Source organism: Ctenocephalides felis, unplaced genomic scaffold, assembly GCF_003426905.1.
Source record: "Ctenocephalides felis isolate EL2017-DRISC unplaced genomic scaffold, ASM342690v1 CF-g0.4_SCAFFOLD_01886, whole genome shotgun sequence".
Taxonomy (NCBI): domain Eukaryota; kingdom Metazoa; phylum Arthropoda; class Insecta; order Siphonaptera; family Pulicidae; genus Ctenocephalides; species Ctenocephalides felis.
The window spans coordinates 164794719-164815584 of record NW_020538040.1 but is presented as its reverse complement, the minus strand read 5'-3'; the positions used below and the strand labels follow the sequence as shown (position 1 = coordinate 164815584).

The 20866-nt window shown below is 30.0% G+C and overlaps 1 protein-coding gene across 1 annotated transcript in view; it reads right to left on the bottom strand.

The window, feature by feature from the left end:
• Positions 1–20866, bottom strand: part of LOC113376188 — a 332376-nt gene that overhangs the window by 263966 nt on the left and 47544 nt on the right. The window contains exons 3-4 of the mRNA XM_026616105.1: positions 18067–18175; positions 6354–6459 (exon numbers count right to left, since the gene is read on the bottom strand). Of these exons, the coding sequence (XP_026471890.1) occupies positions 6354–6459; positions 18067–18175 (215 nt within the window). The remainder of the gene's footprint in view (positions 1–6353; positions 6460–18066; positions 18176–20866) is intronic.

The following is a 20866-nucleotide window of genomic DNA, read 5'->3' as shown; positions in this document are numbered from 1 at the left end:
AAATTAGTTCACATAATTTAGTTAATCATAACTAAATATATTATAGGTTATTCGCGTGCGGGCGACATTTGAACTGAAACTAGCTACTGAACAATGTAAACCGCACGGAGTTCGGAATGGGAGTAATAGCATTAGGCCATAGTTGCTGTAATAATATTAACGCTCGATATAATAGAGTGGGACTCTATTATGGTGCACGCACGCCGACTGCTGATTCACACTTCACACGTTGCTGGAACCGTACATAATAATTAGGTAACAAGAGAATAATGCCAGGTTACATTTTTTATTTATTGACTCATTTGTCTATTTAATTCAGTTACGTCAATGATTTTAAATAATAACGCAGGTCCACAATCAAAAAAGGTGTTTGTATTGGGTGTGGGGCGTTTATTTTTCAATGTAGTTTTTACCGCTGAACACGAATGGAAAGGCAAATTTGACGGTTAAATAGCAAAAAAATTAAAGGAACTCTAAAAAACTACAAGATCTTTGATGTAGCAATTCTTCTGCATTATTCTTAAAATCTTAAAATTTCTGTATTTTCCTGGTCCCGTTTACCCTAAATGTCTATTGTATATTCACTTAAATGATCTATTAAGTTTTTCTATAGAATATAGCAGTAATTTGTAAACGCGCTCTAATCTACAGAGCATCCAGCTACGAATTTTCTTTTGAAATATATATTTTTGGAAAGTTACCTTTAAGGCCATGAAAATTACTCTCAAATGACTTATAAAAAGTGATTTAGGAGTTTTAAGTGTTGTAAATTTGTAGCTTTTTTTAAAAGTTGTGTATTTTAAAGTACTAAAGACAAGAACTATATATGAATCTTGAAAAAAAAAAGACTTTTCTCATTCATTACACAGGTCCACCTACAAAAGTTGAAACTTAACAAGCATTATTAACAAGTAATTAGAGTTTCATCTTAAAAATGATTACATGAGTTTTCCGAAACCTAAACAATCGAGTCTAATAAGAAATGCAAGAAACAAAATCTGCGCATCTGTTGAGAAGTTAAATGGCTCGCATAAGTCGCTTGAATTCGATTTATATTGACTCGAACGATTCGATTCAATTCAAATCAAGCTAGTAACTCGAACGATTCCACTCAATTCGAATCATGCGAGTAACTCGAATGATTCGGCTCGACTCAAATCATGCGAGTAACTCGAATGATTCGACTCGACTCAAATCATGCGAGTAACTCGAATGATTCGACTCAATTCAAATCAAGCTACTCAAGCTAGTAACTCAAATGATTCGACTCGATTCAAATCATACAAGTAACTCGAATAATTCGAGTCGATAATGAGTCGATTGAATTCGGTTGGTTTGCATGATAATTTTCTTTATTTTTATATTTATATTTATTAAAATTTACGTTCATTAAAATTCATATTAATACATATTATACCACATTAAATATTTCTCGGCTTGATGCCTGTTGATTCGTATCAAGTGAAATGTGATTCGAATCAGTTTGTTAAGGGCTTGATTCGATTCAATTAATTCAAAATGGCACTTACTATACATATTATCTTGAAGTTACATGGAATAAAATTTGCATGCGTTTTCATTGCTAGAACGAATAGTCATCAAATTTATTGCAACGTCGCAATATAATATTTAGTTAGTTGCTAAGTTATTCTAGTTAACAAATTTAATGCCTTTTAGTTATCCCTATTACACAGGAAATTATGTATGCTCCTTGTTAAGTTTCCACTAAAATTTTGATTACATCGTTTTCATAAAACTGTTTTATTTACAATCTTATAAAGAACATTAACTTAGTTATTTGTTGTCATATGGTAAGATTATTACAGACATGCATTTCTCTATAATAATGTAATGTAATAATTAATGAGTAATTACGAGTACACAGGATGTATTAGACTTACTTTCATTATGTAAGTTATATTTTTTTCATAAGTAAAATATTAAATGGATATTTAATTAAATTGGGATGTTTATATGAATATGTTGTACAAGATAAAATAGTCAAAAATAAAACCATTAATAAAACTTTTTACAATTATATGTAGTTACTAGAGTCATTCATAGGCTGCGCGGAAGGAACTCGTGGCTGTTTAGCGAGATTAGGGTTACATAGAGTACCGTGTTATAGGAGGAGTGTTGCATTTTCGGCTCCGCGTAGTATGGATTCCGTGTTTCCAGAGTACCGTTTTAATGAAGGGTTGGTTGTGTTTATAGGTTTGAACAATAATATTCTAGACTACACTTCAAAAACACAACGAATGGGCCAAGCAAACATATTTGACACATAAAATTGATCACTGAACAAATATTCGAAAATTCCTTTATTATTAATATTACATATTTTTATTTTGCGCTCAGCTCGTATGTGTGTCATATATATATTTTTGAACGTATTACGCGATTTGGAGTACACAGAAAGAAAATATATTCAGCGGTCAGCGGTGCCACGTCCGCCATACAATTTACATACATGCGAATAAATATCAATTCGTTGCATCACGCGAGATCAAGCACCTTAGATAGCCTGGAAAAAAACTATACATATGCTATTGAATAAACGAAATAGACGTCCAGGTAAAAGATTATAGAAAATAGTATAGAAAAACGTGAAAGAGTGAAACTGTCAATCGCTTTCCGTACTAGCAAAAATATTATTAGTATTTCTTTACGTTTCAAAGCCTCGCTAATAATATGTTTATACATATTGAATTGTAATAACAATTCGAATGATTATTTTTGTTTAATAATTACAAAATGCGTTGCTAGTTATTTGTAGGTTACACAGTCATCAGTGCTTACTGTTGAATTTTGTAAATTTGTTTGTAAACAAGAAATTAGTATATAAGAGTTGGACAAAAGTTTACTAAGTCCAGTCAGACTTAGTGTTCATTCGTTAAATAGTTACTTAGGAGAATGTAGTCTTTGATTATTGATAACTCAAAGGTTAACAAATACATTATTCAATTGGTAAAATAGTAAACAATAAAAGTATTAACATCAATCAATCAGTGTATCTATCTTATCAACCGTTCTGGTCTAGCTACCCAAACACATTTTATGATCACATTGGTGGTCCCAACAACCACCAATTAAATTTGATTTTTTCAAATTTGATTTTTTTTATAATTTAGAATTTTGTTCAAAATTTTGAATTTTCGTTCAGAAGTTTGAAATTTTTTTTAGGATTTTCTTAAAAAAACTTTAGTTTTTGAGAATTGAAAATATTTGATTTTTTTGAAAATTTCGAAATATTTTTAAATGTTTGTAAGAATTCGTTTTTTTAATTTTGGTATTTTTAATTTTTTTCAAAATCTATTTTTTTTTTTTTTTGAAAATGAAAAATTTCTAAAATTTGAGTTTTTCAAACTTTGAATTTTTTTAATTTTTAAAATTACAAAATATTCTGTAAAAACAGTTTTTGCACACCGTCTACTTAAGCAAAATGTTTTTGAATTAATTTAATCGGATGATCCATTTCTCAAAAACTGAATTAACATTTTTGGCTATTTTTGCCCCGTATCTTCGAAACGGCTAGACCTGCCAATACCTAAAAATTAATCAGCACGTCTCTTATCAATACGAATCGAAAGTTTGTTGAATAATTCAAATCGGTTGATCGGTGTTCCCGAAATCGTCGACGAAATTTGTATCCGCACACAAGGTGTGCCAAAATATTCAGAAACATTTGAAACGTAAAGATATATACAAATTTTCATTTTCGATTTTTTCGTGATTACTATGACTTGCCCTACGGGAAGTGAAAAATGTTATAATTTTTATTTTTATATAATTGTAGTTGCGTTTTTGTGCTTCTTGTTAGGTAAAGTTTTTAATCAAAAAACTGTTTTAATTTTGTGCTTTGTTTTTCCTGGTATTATTTTCAGAATTATGACACGTTATGAGTCGCATAACGTGTAAATGAAAACATGAATTATTATCCCGTCTATTAATTGGACAAATTGGCTGCTAATTATATATTTACTCAAATAATAAGTCTTATAAATTTTAATTTTATCTAAAAAATAAGTCAAACTTATACCTCAATCCAACGCAAAACTTACATTTGAATTAACATTTTCAAGCACTCTCTAATAATTACTTCCCATTAATTCCTATATGTAACTCTGTCCGAACTATTTTAAAACAAACTTCTTCGAGTTTGTTTTCATTTCATTTACGATTATGGCAAACCATGAGGTAACAAAAAGGAACAACCTCAGAACATCATCAATGAGAAGATAAAAAGTTCAGAATTGATATATCCGACTTCATCAAAAATACATATAATGACTGACATAGTTATTGTACAACATTCCACCCAGATTTTTATAACGTGTACAAAAACATAAGTCAGATATCAAAAAAAAACAAGTCATTTTGTCACTACAAATATTAAATTTTATATAATTGCAATTAAAGAATATATTACATATGTAAATAATTTTGGTAGTGCAACTAGTATTATTTTCAGCAAATACAAAAATTTTGTATCTAATTCCCCAGTAAATTCATACCACAAAGTCGACTACAAAAATTCATTGCGTGCGCTAGTATACTTATGATTAAAAAGTAAGTACTATGTGTTTTCATTATACATATATATATATATATATATATATATATATATATATATATATATATATATATACACAGTAGATCTATTTTACGATTATTGGTCGTTACATTTAGGCGATGACATATGTGTTATGCCTCATTTCTAAGAATTTGTTATTTTAATCCAAAGTGACGCATAATTACATTAGATAGGTAGTGGTTAGCTTTATTTATATCTAATATCTAAAATTGTAAATATAAAACAAACATTTCTTACATCTTTGAATATAAATAGATATGTATATGTATCAATTGACGATGTAAGAAAGTTACAGACAACTCGTCAAGAACAAAGTAATATAAATATTTGTCAATCTTATGAGAAAAATGTACACGTTTCATAATATACATAATGTAATAGCAATTCTAGCTAAGTGTAAGTAAAATTTTGCGTTAAAACAAGTTGTATGAACTTCTCGATATGTGTGAATTTAATCAATACTTACTTGATTTCTATATCTTTACCTACTTATCTAATAATTTACTTTTTAACCTGTATAAGTAACAACCTAGCTAAGTATGAATCAATAATAATGGTTTTTAATGATCATTTGAGATCATAAAATGTAAACTTTTTGAAACGGTTGGCCCTTTGCCAAAAACTAATCAACACGTCTCTTCATAAATAGGAATCGAATGTTTTTTGAATCATTTAAATCGGCTGATCTCTGCTCTCGTGGACAAAAAATTGTATCCATACGAAACACATACTACACATACATAATTTTTTTTCAGAAGTATGCCAAAATGTTCAGAGGGTCGTGAAACGTAAAGATATGCAAGAATTTTCTTTGTCGATTTTTTTTTTGCGATTACTATAACTTGCCCTACGGAAACTTTATAAAATTGATCAGTCTATGTCAATAACGTATACATTGAATCAATTTTAAAAAATATTCTAGCTCTGTAAAGTCATAAAAACTATGTTTTATTGTAAGAGTAATGTTCCAACATTTCGATTATTTTCCGGCTAGAATAAAAACTGAAAATTTTTGTATTAAATATTACTATATCAGTAAAAGGATAAGTATAAGAAGAAGTATACATATCAGTACAAGATTTTACTTAAAATCATAATAATAAATTTTACATCACGAACTAGTAAATATATATTTATGCCGCACTTTTGATATTGATTGAACATAATTCATAAAGAAAGATCGTCGACCATATATATTGCCATATATTTATATGGCAATAAATAATTAAGAAGAAGTTTATATTTTCTTGGCGCTTTCAACTGAGTAAACTGGTCATGAGGAATTTGTAGTTAATAATTTATGAAATATATGTGTGATATTTCTTATTAATAGAATAACAAAATTCAGTATCAAAGCTATAAGTTTATAAATCAATCCTTATTTTTAATAATTAATTAAATTAGTTGATATAAATAAAATTAAACTTCAGCTTCACAAGCTTATTTTCACCTAATTCAAATGATTAATTCAGAGGCTTATTTTCACACCATTTCAACAGCTTAAAGCTCCCATTACCAATATTAATTCATAGAATTACGCAAAACACAATACGAATAATTATTATGCGGTTGGAGTAAATACGCTGTAAGTGTTCAAGTAGCAATATTACCAAAGCCACAAATTATCGTCCGTTGGAAATAACTCTAATCGAAATAACAAGTCAAGAAATATAGTATTTCTAATCTAGTCATAGAAACCTCTATTTTTCCCGATATCAATGAATAAATTTTAAAGAAAATAAATCGAATCGACACTGACCTGTCTAGCAAGAGTGTTTGCAATATCAGTGTATCCTTGTGAATCTGCCTCCACCTCCTGCAGGAAACATTCCCACGCCGAGAAGAGAGTACTCTGGCATGCCGGCCTGCACATAACCACAAAGTGAATCATAATAAAGTTATAAAACTTGAGAAAATTCTTCACATATATATTGTTAGTTACATAGTTGCATTTCATGGCCAGCGCAAAATATTAAATTAATCATTTTAAAGTTACTAGTTTTGGTTTTATTAGATTTAATATTTCTGAGTGATATTTTTAATTTAGTTTGTTGGAACTTTTATTTTATGAACAACAAATGCTCTAAGGAGCTGATTCTGCCGTAAAATCGACTAATTTTATAATACTGCCAAAAGCCATGTGGTTGCTATGCAGTCAAGAGTTTTAAATATAAAACCTAACCTAAGAAACGCACAAATGTCAAAAAAACTGTATCATCATAACTGCATATTTGCGGTGTGGCAAAATAACATACGAGTGAAGTTGCATTTTAGGTATGAAACGTCGTATTGTTGCACAGGAAATACATGGTATTTTGACAGTATTTATTACCATTTTGTATAAAAACTGCTACGTAACATAGTCCTGCCATAACAGTCTATTTTATGGCAGAAAAGGCCCCGAAATCTTATGTAAGAAGATCATTTCAAAATTATAATTATTATTATTAGTATGAACATAGGAAATAATATAATAAGTATAAATAATAAAATAAAATTTGTAAACAATCTTTTACAATTTGTAGTAAAATAAGAAACCTGATTATTAATAATAACATTTTTTTTGTTTTACTGTAAACAATCTCTTAAAATTTGTAGTAAAATAAGAAACATGAATATCAACTCTTTAAGGACGGCTGTCCACCTGAGTGGACAAACATACTCTGTGAGACACTGGCTATTTTATAAACAATGACTCAGTTTGTATCGAAATGTTGAATAAATTACATGTAGCAGTGATAAACAGTGTTGTAATTTGAAAATAATTTTAAGTTATTTTAGTAAAATTTTTAGTCTTTTTCTTTGCTATATTGTTTTTTATTTAAATATTAAAAATTACCGAGCGCTTCTAAATATGGCAAAACGACTGGTAAATTTTGTGAAGTAAGCAGTGGTGAAGATGAGTTTCAAATAGACATTCGTACAGATAAAATTTACGAAATAACTATTTGCACCGAAGATAGTGATGATTGTGATGATGATATTATCCAACCAACAAAAAGAAGAAAGAGTTCGAGAAATTAGATGAAAAGTGGAAAGACAATAGCGAATGTGCCGATTCTCCTTCAATAATCGAGAGTTTGACTTACATCAACGAACACCCCGACTACAAATACCAAGCAATATAAGATATCCAATAGATTATTTTACTTTATATTTAACAAATGAATTATTGGACAATGTTATAGAAAAAACAAACCATTATGACAACAAAAAATGAACAAATATACTGACTAATCAGTGGCATATTCTAAATGCGAGCGAAAGAAAAAGGCATTTTCCAAGATTTCCAAGAAATTGGTCCAAAAACTAAAAAAATGTTAGGGGTGGCCAACCCTTGCCATTTAGAAGCATATAAAATAGTTGTTGGCAGATTCTCAAACATACTAAACCTGATTATAAAATTTCATAAAAATCGGTCAAACCGTTTCGGCGGAGTATTGCCACTAACATGATACAAGAATTAAATATATATGTGTGTATCTCTTCTTTCATGTGTATGTATATTCCTATGTTAAAAAAACCCACATTCCAACGTGTAAATCAAAAGTTACCTTCGATATTATTTTATCGAACGAGTTGATGAAATAGCAATATGCACAATTCAATGCGCAATTACATTCAATTATTGAAACCAGCAACCGATATATTTTGCAAATAATTACATACTGCGGTGAATTATTATTCATCAATAATCAATATAACTAAACTAGCATAACAGATTATTATAAAACCAACTAGAATAAATGAAGCAATTGAAGCAATCATATATTATGAACTCTTCCGTCGTCAAACGTGCCCTTAGCATAGCGTTTAGTATTAGAGGACAATCATTTAGTAATGCTTTATGTGCATTCTTGAAGTCGTTAACATCTCGCCATTTTAAACATGTCACAGAGCTTTTTACGAGCGCATAAATTATAAATTTAATTAATATTTACGACGTTCTCTTCTCCGACCGTGTGTCGGAAAATTACAAATGCAGTTGCGATTTAGAAGGAAATAATTGTCCGCTCAATTGAGCATAATGGAGACATTGCTCATCCAACTAACCGACAGCTAGTGAATAATGATTTGATCGTATTAACAATTATTAGTGGTAATTATGATACTTGTAAGGCCATTGGAATAATTTCTTACAAGTGTGAATTGAAGTCAATAATCATTAACGAAAAATGTTTGCAATTATATGCAAAATATTTTTGTAAAGGGTATTTGAAACTTATATCTAATAATAATAATACAATAATAATTGTTTTAATAATACTGATAATAGTAACAATAACTATCGTTTTAAATAAATGTATCTCTATATCGATAAACTTTTTGCAATATACGCCGAAACTAGTTAATTTTCCGTAGAGTAAGTTATAGTATTCGCTAGTAATTCGAAAATAAACACGTACGAGGTCTGTTCAAAAAGTACCCGGAATTTTCGTTTTTTCAAAAAAATATTTATTTATTCGTCTACATTAATGTGGTCCCCTTCAAAGTAGTCCCCCCCCCAGATATAATACACTTATGCCAGCGTTTTTTCCAATTTTCGAAGCACCCTTGATATTCACTTTTTGATATGTCCTTGAGCACTCTCAGCGATTTTCTTCAATCGAGGAAAACCGCCGTCCTTTCATGGGTCTCTTCAACTTTGGGAATAGGAAAAAGTCACACGGAGCCATATCTGGTGAATTTTTGCAACACTTTATTTCATTTTTTACGCAAAATTTAATACAAATTCTTTGACTTTTCAATTCTTCCATTGTAAAAATCGCCGAGCTCAAAAAAACACGTCGAACCTTAGCGACTACCACAGACAAAGTAAACAGTGAATATAGCTGAAAATTTCATCATACTTTAGGGGCATGTATACCAACACAATAAAAAAAAAATTTTGCCAATCAGACACTCCAGACCCGCGAAATTTAATTATTAGTAATTCCGGGTACTTTTTGAACAGACCTCGTATATATGCAGATACAAATTTTCGTCGACGATTTCGAGAGCAAGGATCAACCCAGTTGAATTATTCACCAAACATTCGATTCCTATTGATGGGGAGACGTGCTGGTTAGTTTTTTGCAAAGGCAAGTGTCCAGGTGTTTCAAAGATACGAGACAAAGTGTGCAAAAAATTGGCAATTTAATTTTTGAGAGAACTAAGCGTCCGATTTGAATGATTCATAAAACATTTTACTTGTATTGACGAAATGAAAAATTGATTGGTTTTTCAAAGGCTTTGGAAAAGATTTTGGAGATACAGATAATAAAAGTTGAAAAAATGCCAATTGAAGATCCAAAATCATCATTAGATATACGTATGAACATCAAATTATCAGATAACTTAATGATTTTAATATTGAATGCAATATTTGTTTCGATTTCTATGAATTCGGTACCAAGATAAATGTTTAAAGTTCACATTTTCGACAGTTTGGATCAACCGATTTCAATGGATTTCAACATTCTCAAAAAGTTTGAAAATGTTCAAAGTCGGATTTTTTTCAAAACTTACAAAATTTTCGGCAATTTGCCATAAGGTACGATGCCATGACTCAATACTTTTTTTTTGTTTAATATTAAGTCAAGTATTTAAAAATTATAATTTTTGATAGATATAAATAAACAAAAAATTCTTGGTTAGATATTTAGTAATATATCATTTTATTCGTTCTATTGCTATTAACTTCATTTACCATTATTTAACTTTACTTAAACAAATACAAACCTATGTATATTTTGTGATGTGTGTGAAATTCAATAACAAAGTTGTTCCTATATCATAATTCCTATATCTTATTATATTATTATAAATTTACCATAATTATTGACTAAAAACTATTAATTATTAATTAAAAACCCTAAAATTGTTATAATCTATTCACATTACTTATTAATAGTTTTATTTCTCACTAAATTGACATTCACCATATTTCGAACTGCTTAAGAGCTTAAATGATAATTCAGACAAGTTTTTAGTAAATAAGCAGTTTCGAAAAAAAAATTTTAAAAGTTAATAGTTCAAAGTTATAGTTTTAGTAATGCATTATATTAAGCACAACAATTAATCATATATTTTCTTAATCCACGAGTAAACTTTAAAATTGTATTTTGAGATTATTATTAGAATACTGACTATATACTGAAATTACTGAAATAAATTTACAACCGATAGCATTGAGTTTATGGTCGTTTTAGAATTTGTCTATTTGCCAACATTCATCAGTCATAAAAGTGATGGATTTCATTATTTTGCATTGTTTTACTGTAATTGAATATTTGGAAGTAATTGATGTATTTCGTATATTATTAGTATATATATATATATATATATATATATATATATATATATATATATATATATGCCATAACAACGCTATGTTGTTTATTTTACGGGAAAATTGGCCTATAAATTTTATCTGACATTGTAGTTCCAGTTCTACTTTTCCTCGGTACCGAAACTATAAAAACAAATGTTTTTAAATAAATGAAGGTTAAAACAAATCTGTGAATTGAAATATTATTTGAAAAAAAAACAATGTATTTTAAAAAAATGAAAAATGTAATTTTATGTTTTGCTAATATGGCGGGAGTAGCTCAGTCAGAAACGTGCCTGACTCACACGCCATCGATTCTTGGCCATGTCAAAATTTGAAGTTTTGAGTTAAAAGTAAACAGAATTTGAATGGATGATTTGGAATTGAATATAAATAGGAAAAATGTAGAATTTACAAATGTTGATTTAGTTGACATATTTGAAAACAAATTTTAAGTGTCAAAGATGAAGGGACAAGGATGGACACTTAAGATTTGTTTTCAAATATGTCTATATATACTCACATGATTCGTACTGTGTCAAGCATTGTAAAAGATAGTTGGTGTTTTTTGTTTTTTAAAAAACTAAATATAATTTAAATAAAATAATAAATAAAGTATTAGTATACTACTTTACTGTTTTGAAATTACACTGAAAAAAATAGGCATACCATGGTCTCGAAACATCTGTAATTAATTAAATAAAGTGTATGTTAAATCTGAGTGCTGTATTATTCATATTTAACATTAAATATTTGTTCTACTCATATCACAAAATATGAATGAAAAAAATACTATTCTAATATTTGTGGTAAGAATAATTTATATTCAAACTATTGTTCAAACTTTGGTCTTGGCCTTTGAGTTATTGGATAAATGCCCAATGGATATTAATTATCCATCCGGCATTATGTGCGTAAGTGTGTCTATTATTTAAGATTTAAAACAGATATTCGATTCATTATATCAGCAAGTCCGAAATTACATTTTCTCCGAATCCACTGTGAAAACAAACACGTCTATTGCAGTAGATATCATACATTATTACCGAATGCATACATTACTGCGTTATTACCGTGCGCAGCGAGTGCCCCCCGAGAATTGTAAATTAGTAACAGAATAACACGTTCTAGTGGATATCGGAAATCGCCTTGAGCCCTTCATCGAGCATGATGTCCATTCTGTCCCAAACACAAGGCCCTTCTAATCATTTGAGCTCGTACACGGGGTACCAATTGATCCCAAAGACGCCTCGAGCATTTTACAGCGAACGAAATTCACTGGGTCGAGTAAATGATTCTTTTTCCAACAAAACCGATTTGTATTGATCATATTCGAGTCTACAAAAATTTTATCAATATGTATTCATATTTTACCAAAAATTACTGATAGAGTTTATTCTGTACCATTTTTAAGCATTCTAGTAAAATCAAAATTTCAAAATATGCATTCAGGTGAGATTGTAATGTAAGGGAGCATTAACCACGTGAGGTTTTTAGGGGGAAGAAGGGGGAGAAGGTTACACAAAATATCACATGGGGGAGGAAAAGGTATAGTTAATTATCATGTGTATTTTTGTTTACAACAATTTATTTTAAAAAATATCCAAACATTTTCAAAAAAATTTAAAAAAAATGCATTTTTTTTGTAACTAAAAGTACACGTAAATGTTTGGTGGGGAAGGGGGGTAATTTAGAATATCACCACGTATCTTGAAAGAAGAAGGGATTCAAAAATCCTTAAAAAATCGATCATGTGATTAATGGACGCCCACAAAGTTTATATCTTATTTGAAGCTATTTCTATTAAAATGATACTTTTATCCCTTTGTATTGATAAACAATCAAAAAGATTCAATTTTTACTTTTTGTTAGTGGATTGGATGATACTTTTTCTAACAAAACCGATCTATCACATGAAACCTCATGTCATAGATTAGATTTTTTCAAAATTCAACTCTATAATTTTGATTTCTATTATTCTGACAAAATATGCATTCGATCGTTCTACTAAGAAATAATAATTTATCTGTTACTACTCCAACTGAACAAATTATTTTTTTAAACCAGGACAAGTTTATACTAACAGTAAAGAAGAAGAAAAAGAAGAAGAAGATGATGAAGAAAAACGATACAAAAAAGATGTATAAACATTTGAAAATTATGACTCCAAGGAATAAGTTTAGTTGCTTTTTTATTATTACCGCCTTTATTTTTACCAACCCAAATTCAAAAATATTATTTTGCAAGTGTTCCAAAACAAAATCACAACCAACTTGTGAAATGAGCCTGCTGGGAAAACCACGTAAAAAAAACGAGCTAAGCACACTACCTCGTAGGTGTGCGTTTAAACATACGTTTCAAAGTGATATATCTATAAAACGGTGGCTCTGAGCAAAAAAAATACATGCAGTTTTCGTAGATAATTTTATGCTCTACAATACTGTCTCAGGTAATTTTGCGATAAAATTGACCATTAAGCTAAAAATTGCAAAAAAGTTTTTTTTACCTTTGACCTTGTGCAATTTTTTTAGTTTGCATTGGATCGATGAGACTTTTGAGATTCCTTTTATAATTGTATTTTAAACAGTTTTACCAAGTTACAGTCCATTATGAATTATGCTAACCTTCACCCTGATTTTAGGTTTAAATTGACCGGGCTATTAAGCGCTTAATTATTTTTGTGATTCAACATTTTGTATCTTTATATTTTTTGTTACATAAATCAATGATGTAATGCCAAAATACTGCTAATTAGACTTAATTTTAGCAGAAATATCACTCCTATATAATGACTTTGATAAATTGATTTTACAATGTTTATTCTGACCCTGTTACATCGGGTACCAATTAATTGCAAAAAGTGCCGCGGGCATTTTTAGTAAATGAACTTGGGACAATGAAATATTTTTTATAGAAACGTATTTTTTAATTACCTGACGAACTTGCTTTCGTGTATTCGTAAAAAAATTACTTCTAAAATTCCCTCAATGCAAACATTTTTTTTACAATTCCAAAAAAAACTGCCTAATAATAAAGTTAATACAGAAAAAATAAATTTAACCTCGCACAAAAATTTTATTTTTTATTTAATTTTCAAAAAGTTAATAATTTCCAGACAAATGTTTTCCCAAAAAAATATTTAGGGTTGTGGGACCAATTATAAATTAGGTTTAATTCAAATTAAATACCTAGTGATATTATATTTTTCTGTTTTATCATCATGACACTAATCCTTCCCTAAGACATTGCATATTTTACAGCGGATTTGTTAGCCAATTAGATGGTATATTTTTTAATGAAACAGATTTTTACGTCAGTATAAAAAGCCTTCTATATTTAACTTCCCGTAGGGTAAGTTATAGTAATCGCAAAAAAATCGAAAATGAAAATTTTTATATATCTTTACGTTTCAGAGGTTTCTGAACATTTTGGCATACCTTAGAAAAAATGGATGTGTGTGTGTGTGTGTGCGTAGTATGTATGTGTGTGCGGATACAAATTTCCGTCGACGATTTCGGGAACACGGATGAAGCAATTTGAATAATTTAAAAAACATTCGATTCGTATTGATAAGGAGACGTGCTGATTAGTTTTTGGCAAAGGCAGGCCTAGCCGTTCCGGAGATACGGGGCAAAAAATGCCATAAACGGTAACTCAGTTTTTAAGAGACGGAGCGTCCGATTTGAATAATTCAAAAAGCATTTTATTTGTATTGACTAAATAAAAAACTGTTCAAATTTCTGGAAAGGCAGGTCCAACGACTTTGGAGATATGGGGGAAAAAGTAAAAAAATTAGCCACTTGGCGGTCAAAAATAAACATTAGACATATGCACATCAAATTATCAGATATTTTATAGAGATTTTAACAATAAGTATAAATTTTGTTTACATTCCTATGGGTTCCTTACCAATGTTTATCCGTTAGACGGCGACGCGGCGCTTACGCGCTTATATTTTGTCTCAATATGCAGTTAAAGCCGTACGATAGCTTTGAAAAAAAGTTCAGATCTTTCAAAATATGTCAAAATAAAGAAAACATTTTTTTTTCAGAAAAAAAAATAAAAAAAAAATTTTTTTTTTTAATTTTTTTTTTCAAAAAAAGTAATTTTTTGTCTAATTTATAGTTTCTCAAAAATCTTATTTTTTTGAAGTAAAATTTTTTCAAGAATGTTAATCGTTTTTAAAAAAATAATAATATTTGGTACGGGAAGTTCCAGCAATTTGCCTTAAGGCACGATCCCTTAATTGCCTTAAGACAGAATGCCACTTATAGCTAGTTACTGATAAAATTCGCTTAAGTTATGTTAACTTGAGATTCTGTACTTGCATAAATTGCCAATAAAAATCAAAATAAGAGAATAAATGTATGCACTGATTAAACTATTTTAATTTTCATTTGTAGATGAAATTGTAGTTGTTTGTAGCGATAACTTGAAGGGCACTGAAAATATTTCTGGTTAATTGTAATTTCTATTATATATTTGAAAAAAAGGTACTTCTATTTACATATATTTCTTAATTCATATAATTCAGATAAAAAGTCATGTAATAGTACTAACTGATTGTCGGAGACAAAGCACACAGTGAATGATTATTCACAGTTTTGCCTAAAGCTCCAGCTTTAAGTAAAACTGGTAATGTTTTTTTTTTGAAGATTCGATCGATGTCAAATTTCAGAAAATAAAGATAAAAACAATTTTTAACAATTTACTAAAAAAATTCAATATGGGCAAATTATTTTACCTGATTCAACAAAACTTCTGAATTGTAAATAAATAAAAATAGAACGATTTCTCATAATGTAACTCAGGGTTTTGTGCTAAATTATAAGAGCTCTCGAATAAAATTAATTAAACGATTTTATCAGACTGGCTTACGGGATGATAAATTTGATGGTGATTTTTTTGGAAAATCTTTCGTTCCTCCTTTTTTGTAACAATTATAACATAATTTTTATACCCTGAATACTATTTATTGTTTTCAAAAAAAACAGATACGATGGATACTATACCTACGGGTAAATATCCAAACCAGACAAAAAAGTAAATAAAAAAAATTAAACAATTATAAATTGAGTTTTATTTGTATCTACTAAATGCTAGAATAATTACCAAGTATAGCAAAGTAATTACATCACCTAAAATATTCTAAATTTCTCTCATTAAAAACCAACTTTTCGTTCCTAATTTTAATAAACTGTATAATGCGACCCTATTACAGTATTATTGAATATATAAAGCAATTTATATATTACATTTAAGATCGGAAACTTTTAAAGTATCATCTTGTTCGCTGGTTTGAAAATGTATTTTTTTCAACAAAGACAAAAATACGAGGGTACGCTAGCCGCAGGCGCTTCGTTAAAAAGTACGGTGAGGGACTGTTTTTTCCTTCGTAATAGTTAGCAAAGGTAAAAAAATATGGATCGAATTCAAGGTTCACTAATTTGCAACAATACAGTGACTGTAATAAAAAAAATTGACGCAAGAAAAAAAATTACAAAAGATTTAATACGTTAAACGTCATGATAATATCACATGCCATGGTAACTTTATTAGATAATTTAGTTACAAATATCAAGTAAACTTAATGAATAAAAAAAATGTTTATCAAAATTTCTGTGAAAACACTTATATGTCATACAAATATGACTGGCATGGCCCTATATAAAACTGTTTTCTCGACAATCCAAGAGACTTTCAGGTCAATTTGTCAGGCATATATGCCACACATTGTTTGTATAAAACTTTTTAACGTCAGATACATATGACTGACATGTCGATTAACGTGTTAAAGTTAAATAATTCAGGCTAGCACCAAATAAAATAAACAGTTTCCATATATTTTAGTCTACTTATCGTTAGAATGATCCTTTAAGTGGAATATAAATCTATGCACTTACAGTATACACATTAAATGTTGAACCAGGCAGTTAATAATTTTTCAATAATTAACTAAACTGACTTTGAGAAACTTTGAAATAATTTAATTCAATAAACCGATTACAAAAACTAAATAAAAGATTTTTTCCAATATTTTAGAGAAACGCATGGTAAAAATTTAACGCTAATAAAATCCAGCCACTCTTTCATTCAGTTTTTAACTACATTTGAAACATTGTCGAGGAATATTTTATAGTTCACACCAAACGTATGTGAACATATGGAACTCAATAAATTTGTAATTTTTTAATTACATCAGTTTTTATTTGGTGTGTATGTGTATGTACAAAGTGCTTTATGTTTTTCAGTTTATATATATATATATATATATATATATATATATATATATAGCGAGAGAAAGAGAGAGAGAGAGAGAAAATATGGTGAGATTATCTAATTATCTTGAGGGTGATCCTCACATTTTGAGTAGAAATTCCCAGTGAGCTTTTTATATGGTCGAGTATTGTCGGTACGTCAGTCTGTTCATGTATGTATTTTGTAGAGTAGTAATGGCTAGTCAGTGGGTCCCTTATTTTGTCAAGTACTAGTCGTAGTGTCTTATTTTGTAATGTCTGTAGTTTGCGTAAGGTGGTCTTAGTCGTCGCGTTCCATGCTGGAGCGGCGTATGTCAGTAACGGTCTTTTAAGTGTCAAGTAGAGTGTCCGCTTGTTCTTCACGTTTAGCGGGCTGTTGTGGCTCAAGAGAGGTGTCAGTAAATTTAACATCCCGTAAGCCTGTCCAATTATTAATTGTAATGCTGCCCTAGGGCAAGTCCATAAGTTGGAGTTAAACTCCAACTCGATTCAGGGATGATTGGTGTAAAACATTTGCCATTGCCATTTCATACCGCAGTACGCAAAATGGGCTATTTTCAATCAAAACATATTTTTAATCTATATTTTGAAGTAAAAATAGACATCGCTACTGAACGATATCATGTTGTCCAGAGCGGAATTGAAACTCACGACCCCGTCTACACGAGTCCATAAACTTAACTAGTACACCATGGAATACCCTAAATATAATACATATAAATAAAGCCCGCAATTCTACTCTTTGCTTCTCTAAACCTTGATTATTGAAAATCTTTGATCAACCGCATAAGTGTATACGTCATAACGGTTACCTGATGAGGTAAAAAGTACAATATTCAACACCTAAGTATTTTGTTGCCGAAGTATCCGTGTAAGTTAATTAGTAGATATCGAATGGTACTTACCGTTCCTTTCTTAAATCGGCGTTCTTTTTCCTATAATTAGAAACCAGGTCTTGGAGGCTCTCGGCATGTGCCTCGTATAATTGCGATAGCGACTCCGTGAAATCCGATACTGAAAAGGAGAAGTCGATATAAATATACATGCAAATTCGTAACAGACCCAATATATATATATATATATATATATATATATATATAAACCAAAGTTTTATACAAATAATTAAAGAATGTAAAATTTTGTAAGAGCGACAAATTTTAGGGAGTAAGTTATTGTACTCGATTAAAAATGTAAAATAAAATTTTTTGCATATTTACGTTTCAAGAATTTCTGAACATTTTGTCATACTTTAGAAAAAATGTATATGTGTGTGCTTATGTATGGATTTTTTCGTCCACGTTTTCGGGAGCACTGCTCAACCAAAAACATTCAATTCCCACTGTTGGAAAGACGTTCTGATTAGTTTTGGCAAAGTCAGGCCCAGCCGTTTCAGAGATACGGAGCAAAGAGTGTAGAAAAAATAGCAGTCAAGTTTTGAGAGAACAGAGCATCAGATTTAAATGAATCTGAAGACATTTATTTTGCAAAAAATGTTCGAAATGGGATTATTTTGGGCAAAGACGAAATCCTGCAGTTCGGAGGTACGAAGCTAAATGTGCAAAATATGACAGATTTTGAGAGAATGTAAGCATCTGATTTAAATGATAGAAAAAAGTCTGCTCATGTCTAAGAAACGTGGTGTTCGGAAAAATTGTTTGTGAAAATGTTTTGAGCAAAAGACTTTTTTTTAATTTCAAAATTTCAAAAAAAAAAATTCTGAAACATTTTTTTAATATAAAAATTATTCGGATTTTATTCGAATTCTAGCTGAAATGACAAGGCTACTGAAGATTTGCTTCAACACATTAAGACTTCAATTCAAGAAGCAACTCCTAAAACTCAAGCATCACCTGCATTCCAAGATATTCCGTTGGAAATCAAAGAGCTTATTCGGAAAAAAAGACGTGCTAGAGGTAAATGGCAACAAAATCATAGACCTGACGATAAAAATACATACAATAAACTTTGCAGAGAACTTAAAAGCAAACTTAGGCAAGTCAGAAATGAAAATTTTGAAAAGTACATAATAATCTATCAGGATCAGATAACTCGATATGGAAAGCAGCTAGTAATGTGAAGAAGCCTAAATTCTTTTCTTCACCTATTAGAAACAGTGCTAATGATCCTTGGGCAAGAAGTGAGAAGACAAAGCGCACCTATTTGCTAAATACTTGTCTAATGTTTTTAACCATTTGATTCCACCATTGATAAAGAGATTGAAGAAGAATTGCTTAAACCTCTACAGTCTTCACAATCTTTCAAACCTATCAAACCCAAAGAAGTCAACTCTCAAATCCAGATGTTAAATACAGAAAATCGCCGGTTTTGACAAAATAACAGCAAGGGCGTTGAAAGAACTTCCTAAGAAAACGATTGTTTTAATAACTTATATATTTAATGCCATACTAAGAGTAGAGTATTGGCCAAAATCATTTAAGACTGCCCAAATATTAATGATTCCTAAAAAAGGGAAAAACTTGACTGAGGTATCTTCATATAGACCAATATCCTTGCTTCCCGTAATATCTAAACTGCTTGAAAGGATCCTTTTGGACCAAATCAACAACGAGCTTCCTTCAGATTGGATCCCCTATCATCAATTTGGCTTTAGACGTGAACATTCGACCACACAGCAAGTTCACAGGGTTATTGACACTGTACTCAAGTCATTTGAAAATAAGCAATTTGTAGTGGTGTTTCCTGGATGTTCGACAAGCATTCGATAAAGTTTGGCACCCAGGACTTTTATATAAAATTAAAACATACCTTCCATCCAGGTATTATGGGATTTTAAAATCCTATCTACAAGATAGGATTTTTCAAGTGAAAGTAAATCAAGTAACATCTGATTTTCACAAAATAATGTCAGGTGTTCCACAAGGTAGTATTTTTGGACCCTTCTTATATGTATTATACACAAAGGACCTCCCATTACTTGAAAATCTGACAATTGCTACATTCGCTGACGATATTGCCATACTAAGCAGTAATCACAGTGCTGATCAAGCTTCCCGACAAACGCAAGAACTTATCAATGAACTAGAAATGTGGCTTGCTAAATGGAAGATTTGCATAAATGAAACCAAATCAGTTCATATCACATTTACCCTGAGAGAGGGTACGTGTCCTCCAATTATTTAAAACGTCCAGATTCCGAAACAGAACATAGTGAAATATCTTGGTCTCCATTTAGATAGCAGACTTACTTGGAAAAGCCATATAAAAACAAAAAAGCAGCAAATAATGATCAAAATAAAAGAATTTGATTGGCTACTGCGTAAAAAGTCGAAGCTCTCTGTCGAAAATAAGTTGCTGCTATATAATCGATTATTAAACCAATCTGGACCTACGGAATTGAGCTCTGGGGATGTGCTTACAAATCCAATATAGCTATAATGCAGAGAACTCAGTCAAAAATTTACGTTCAATTCTTAATCTCCGTGGTACGTGACAAATGAGACCATTCACAGCGACCTCAATATGAAAACGGTGCAATTAACGTTTAAAGAAGTTAAAGAAAAATATAAGCGCAAACTGGACTCACATTTGAATCCTCTATAGTGACGTTACTCAACCTTTTGGCATTAGGAGGTTGAAACGACAATGGCCCCTAGACTTAGTCTTAGATTAGGTCTAATATATCATACTAATTGTAAAACTGAGAAGTTCTCATTGGAGTTCTTCTTAGGCATCACTCATAAATTT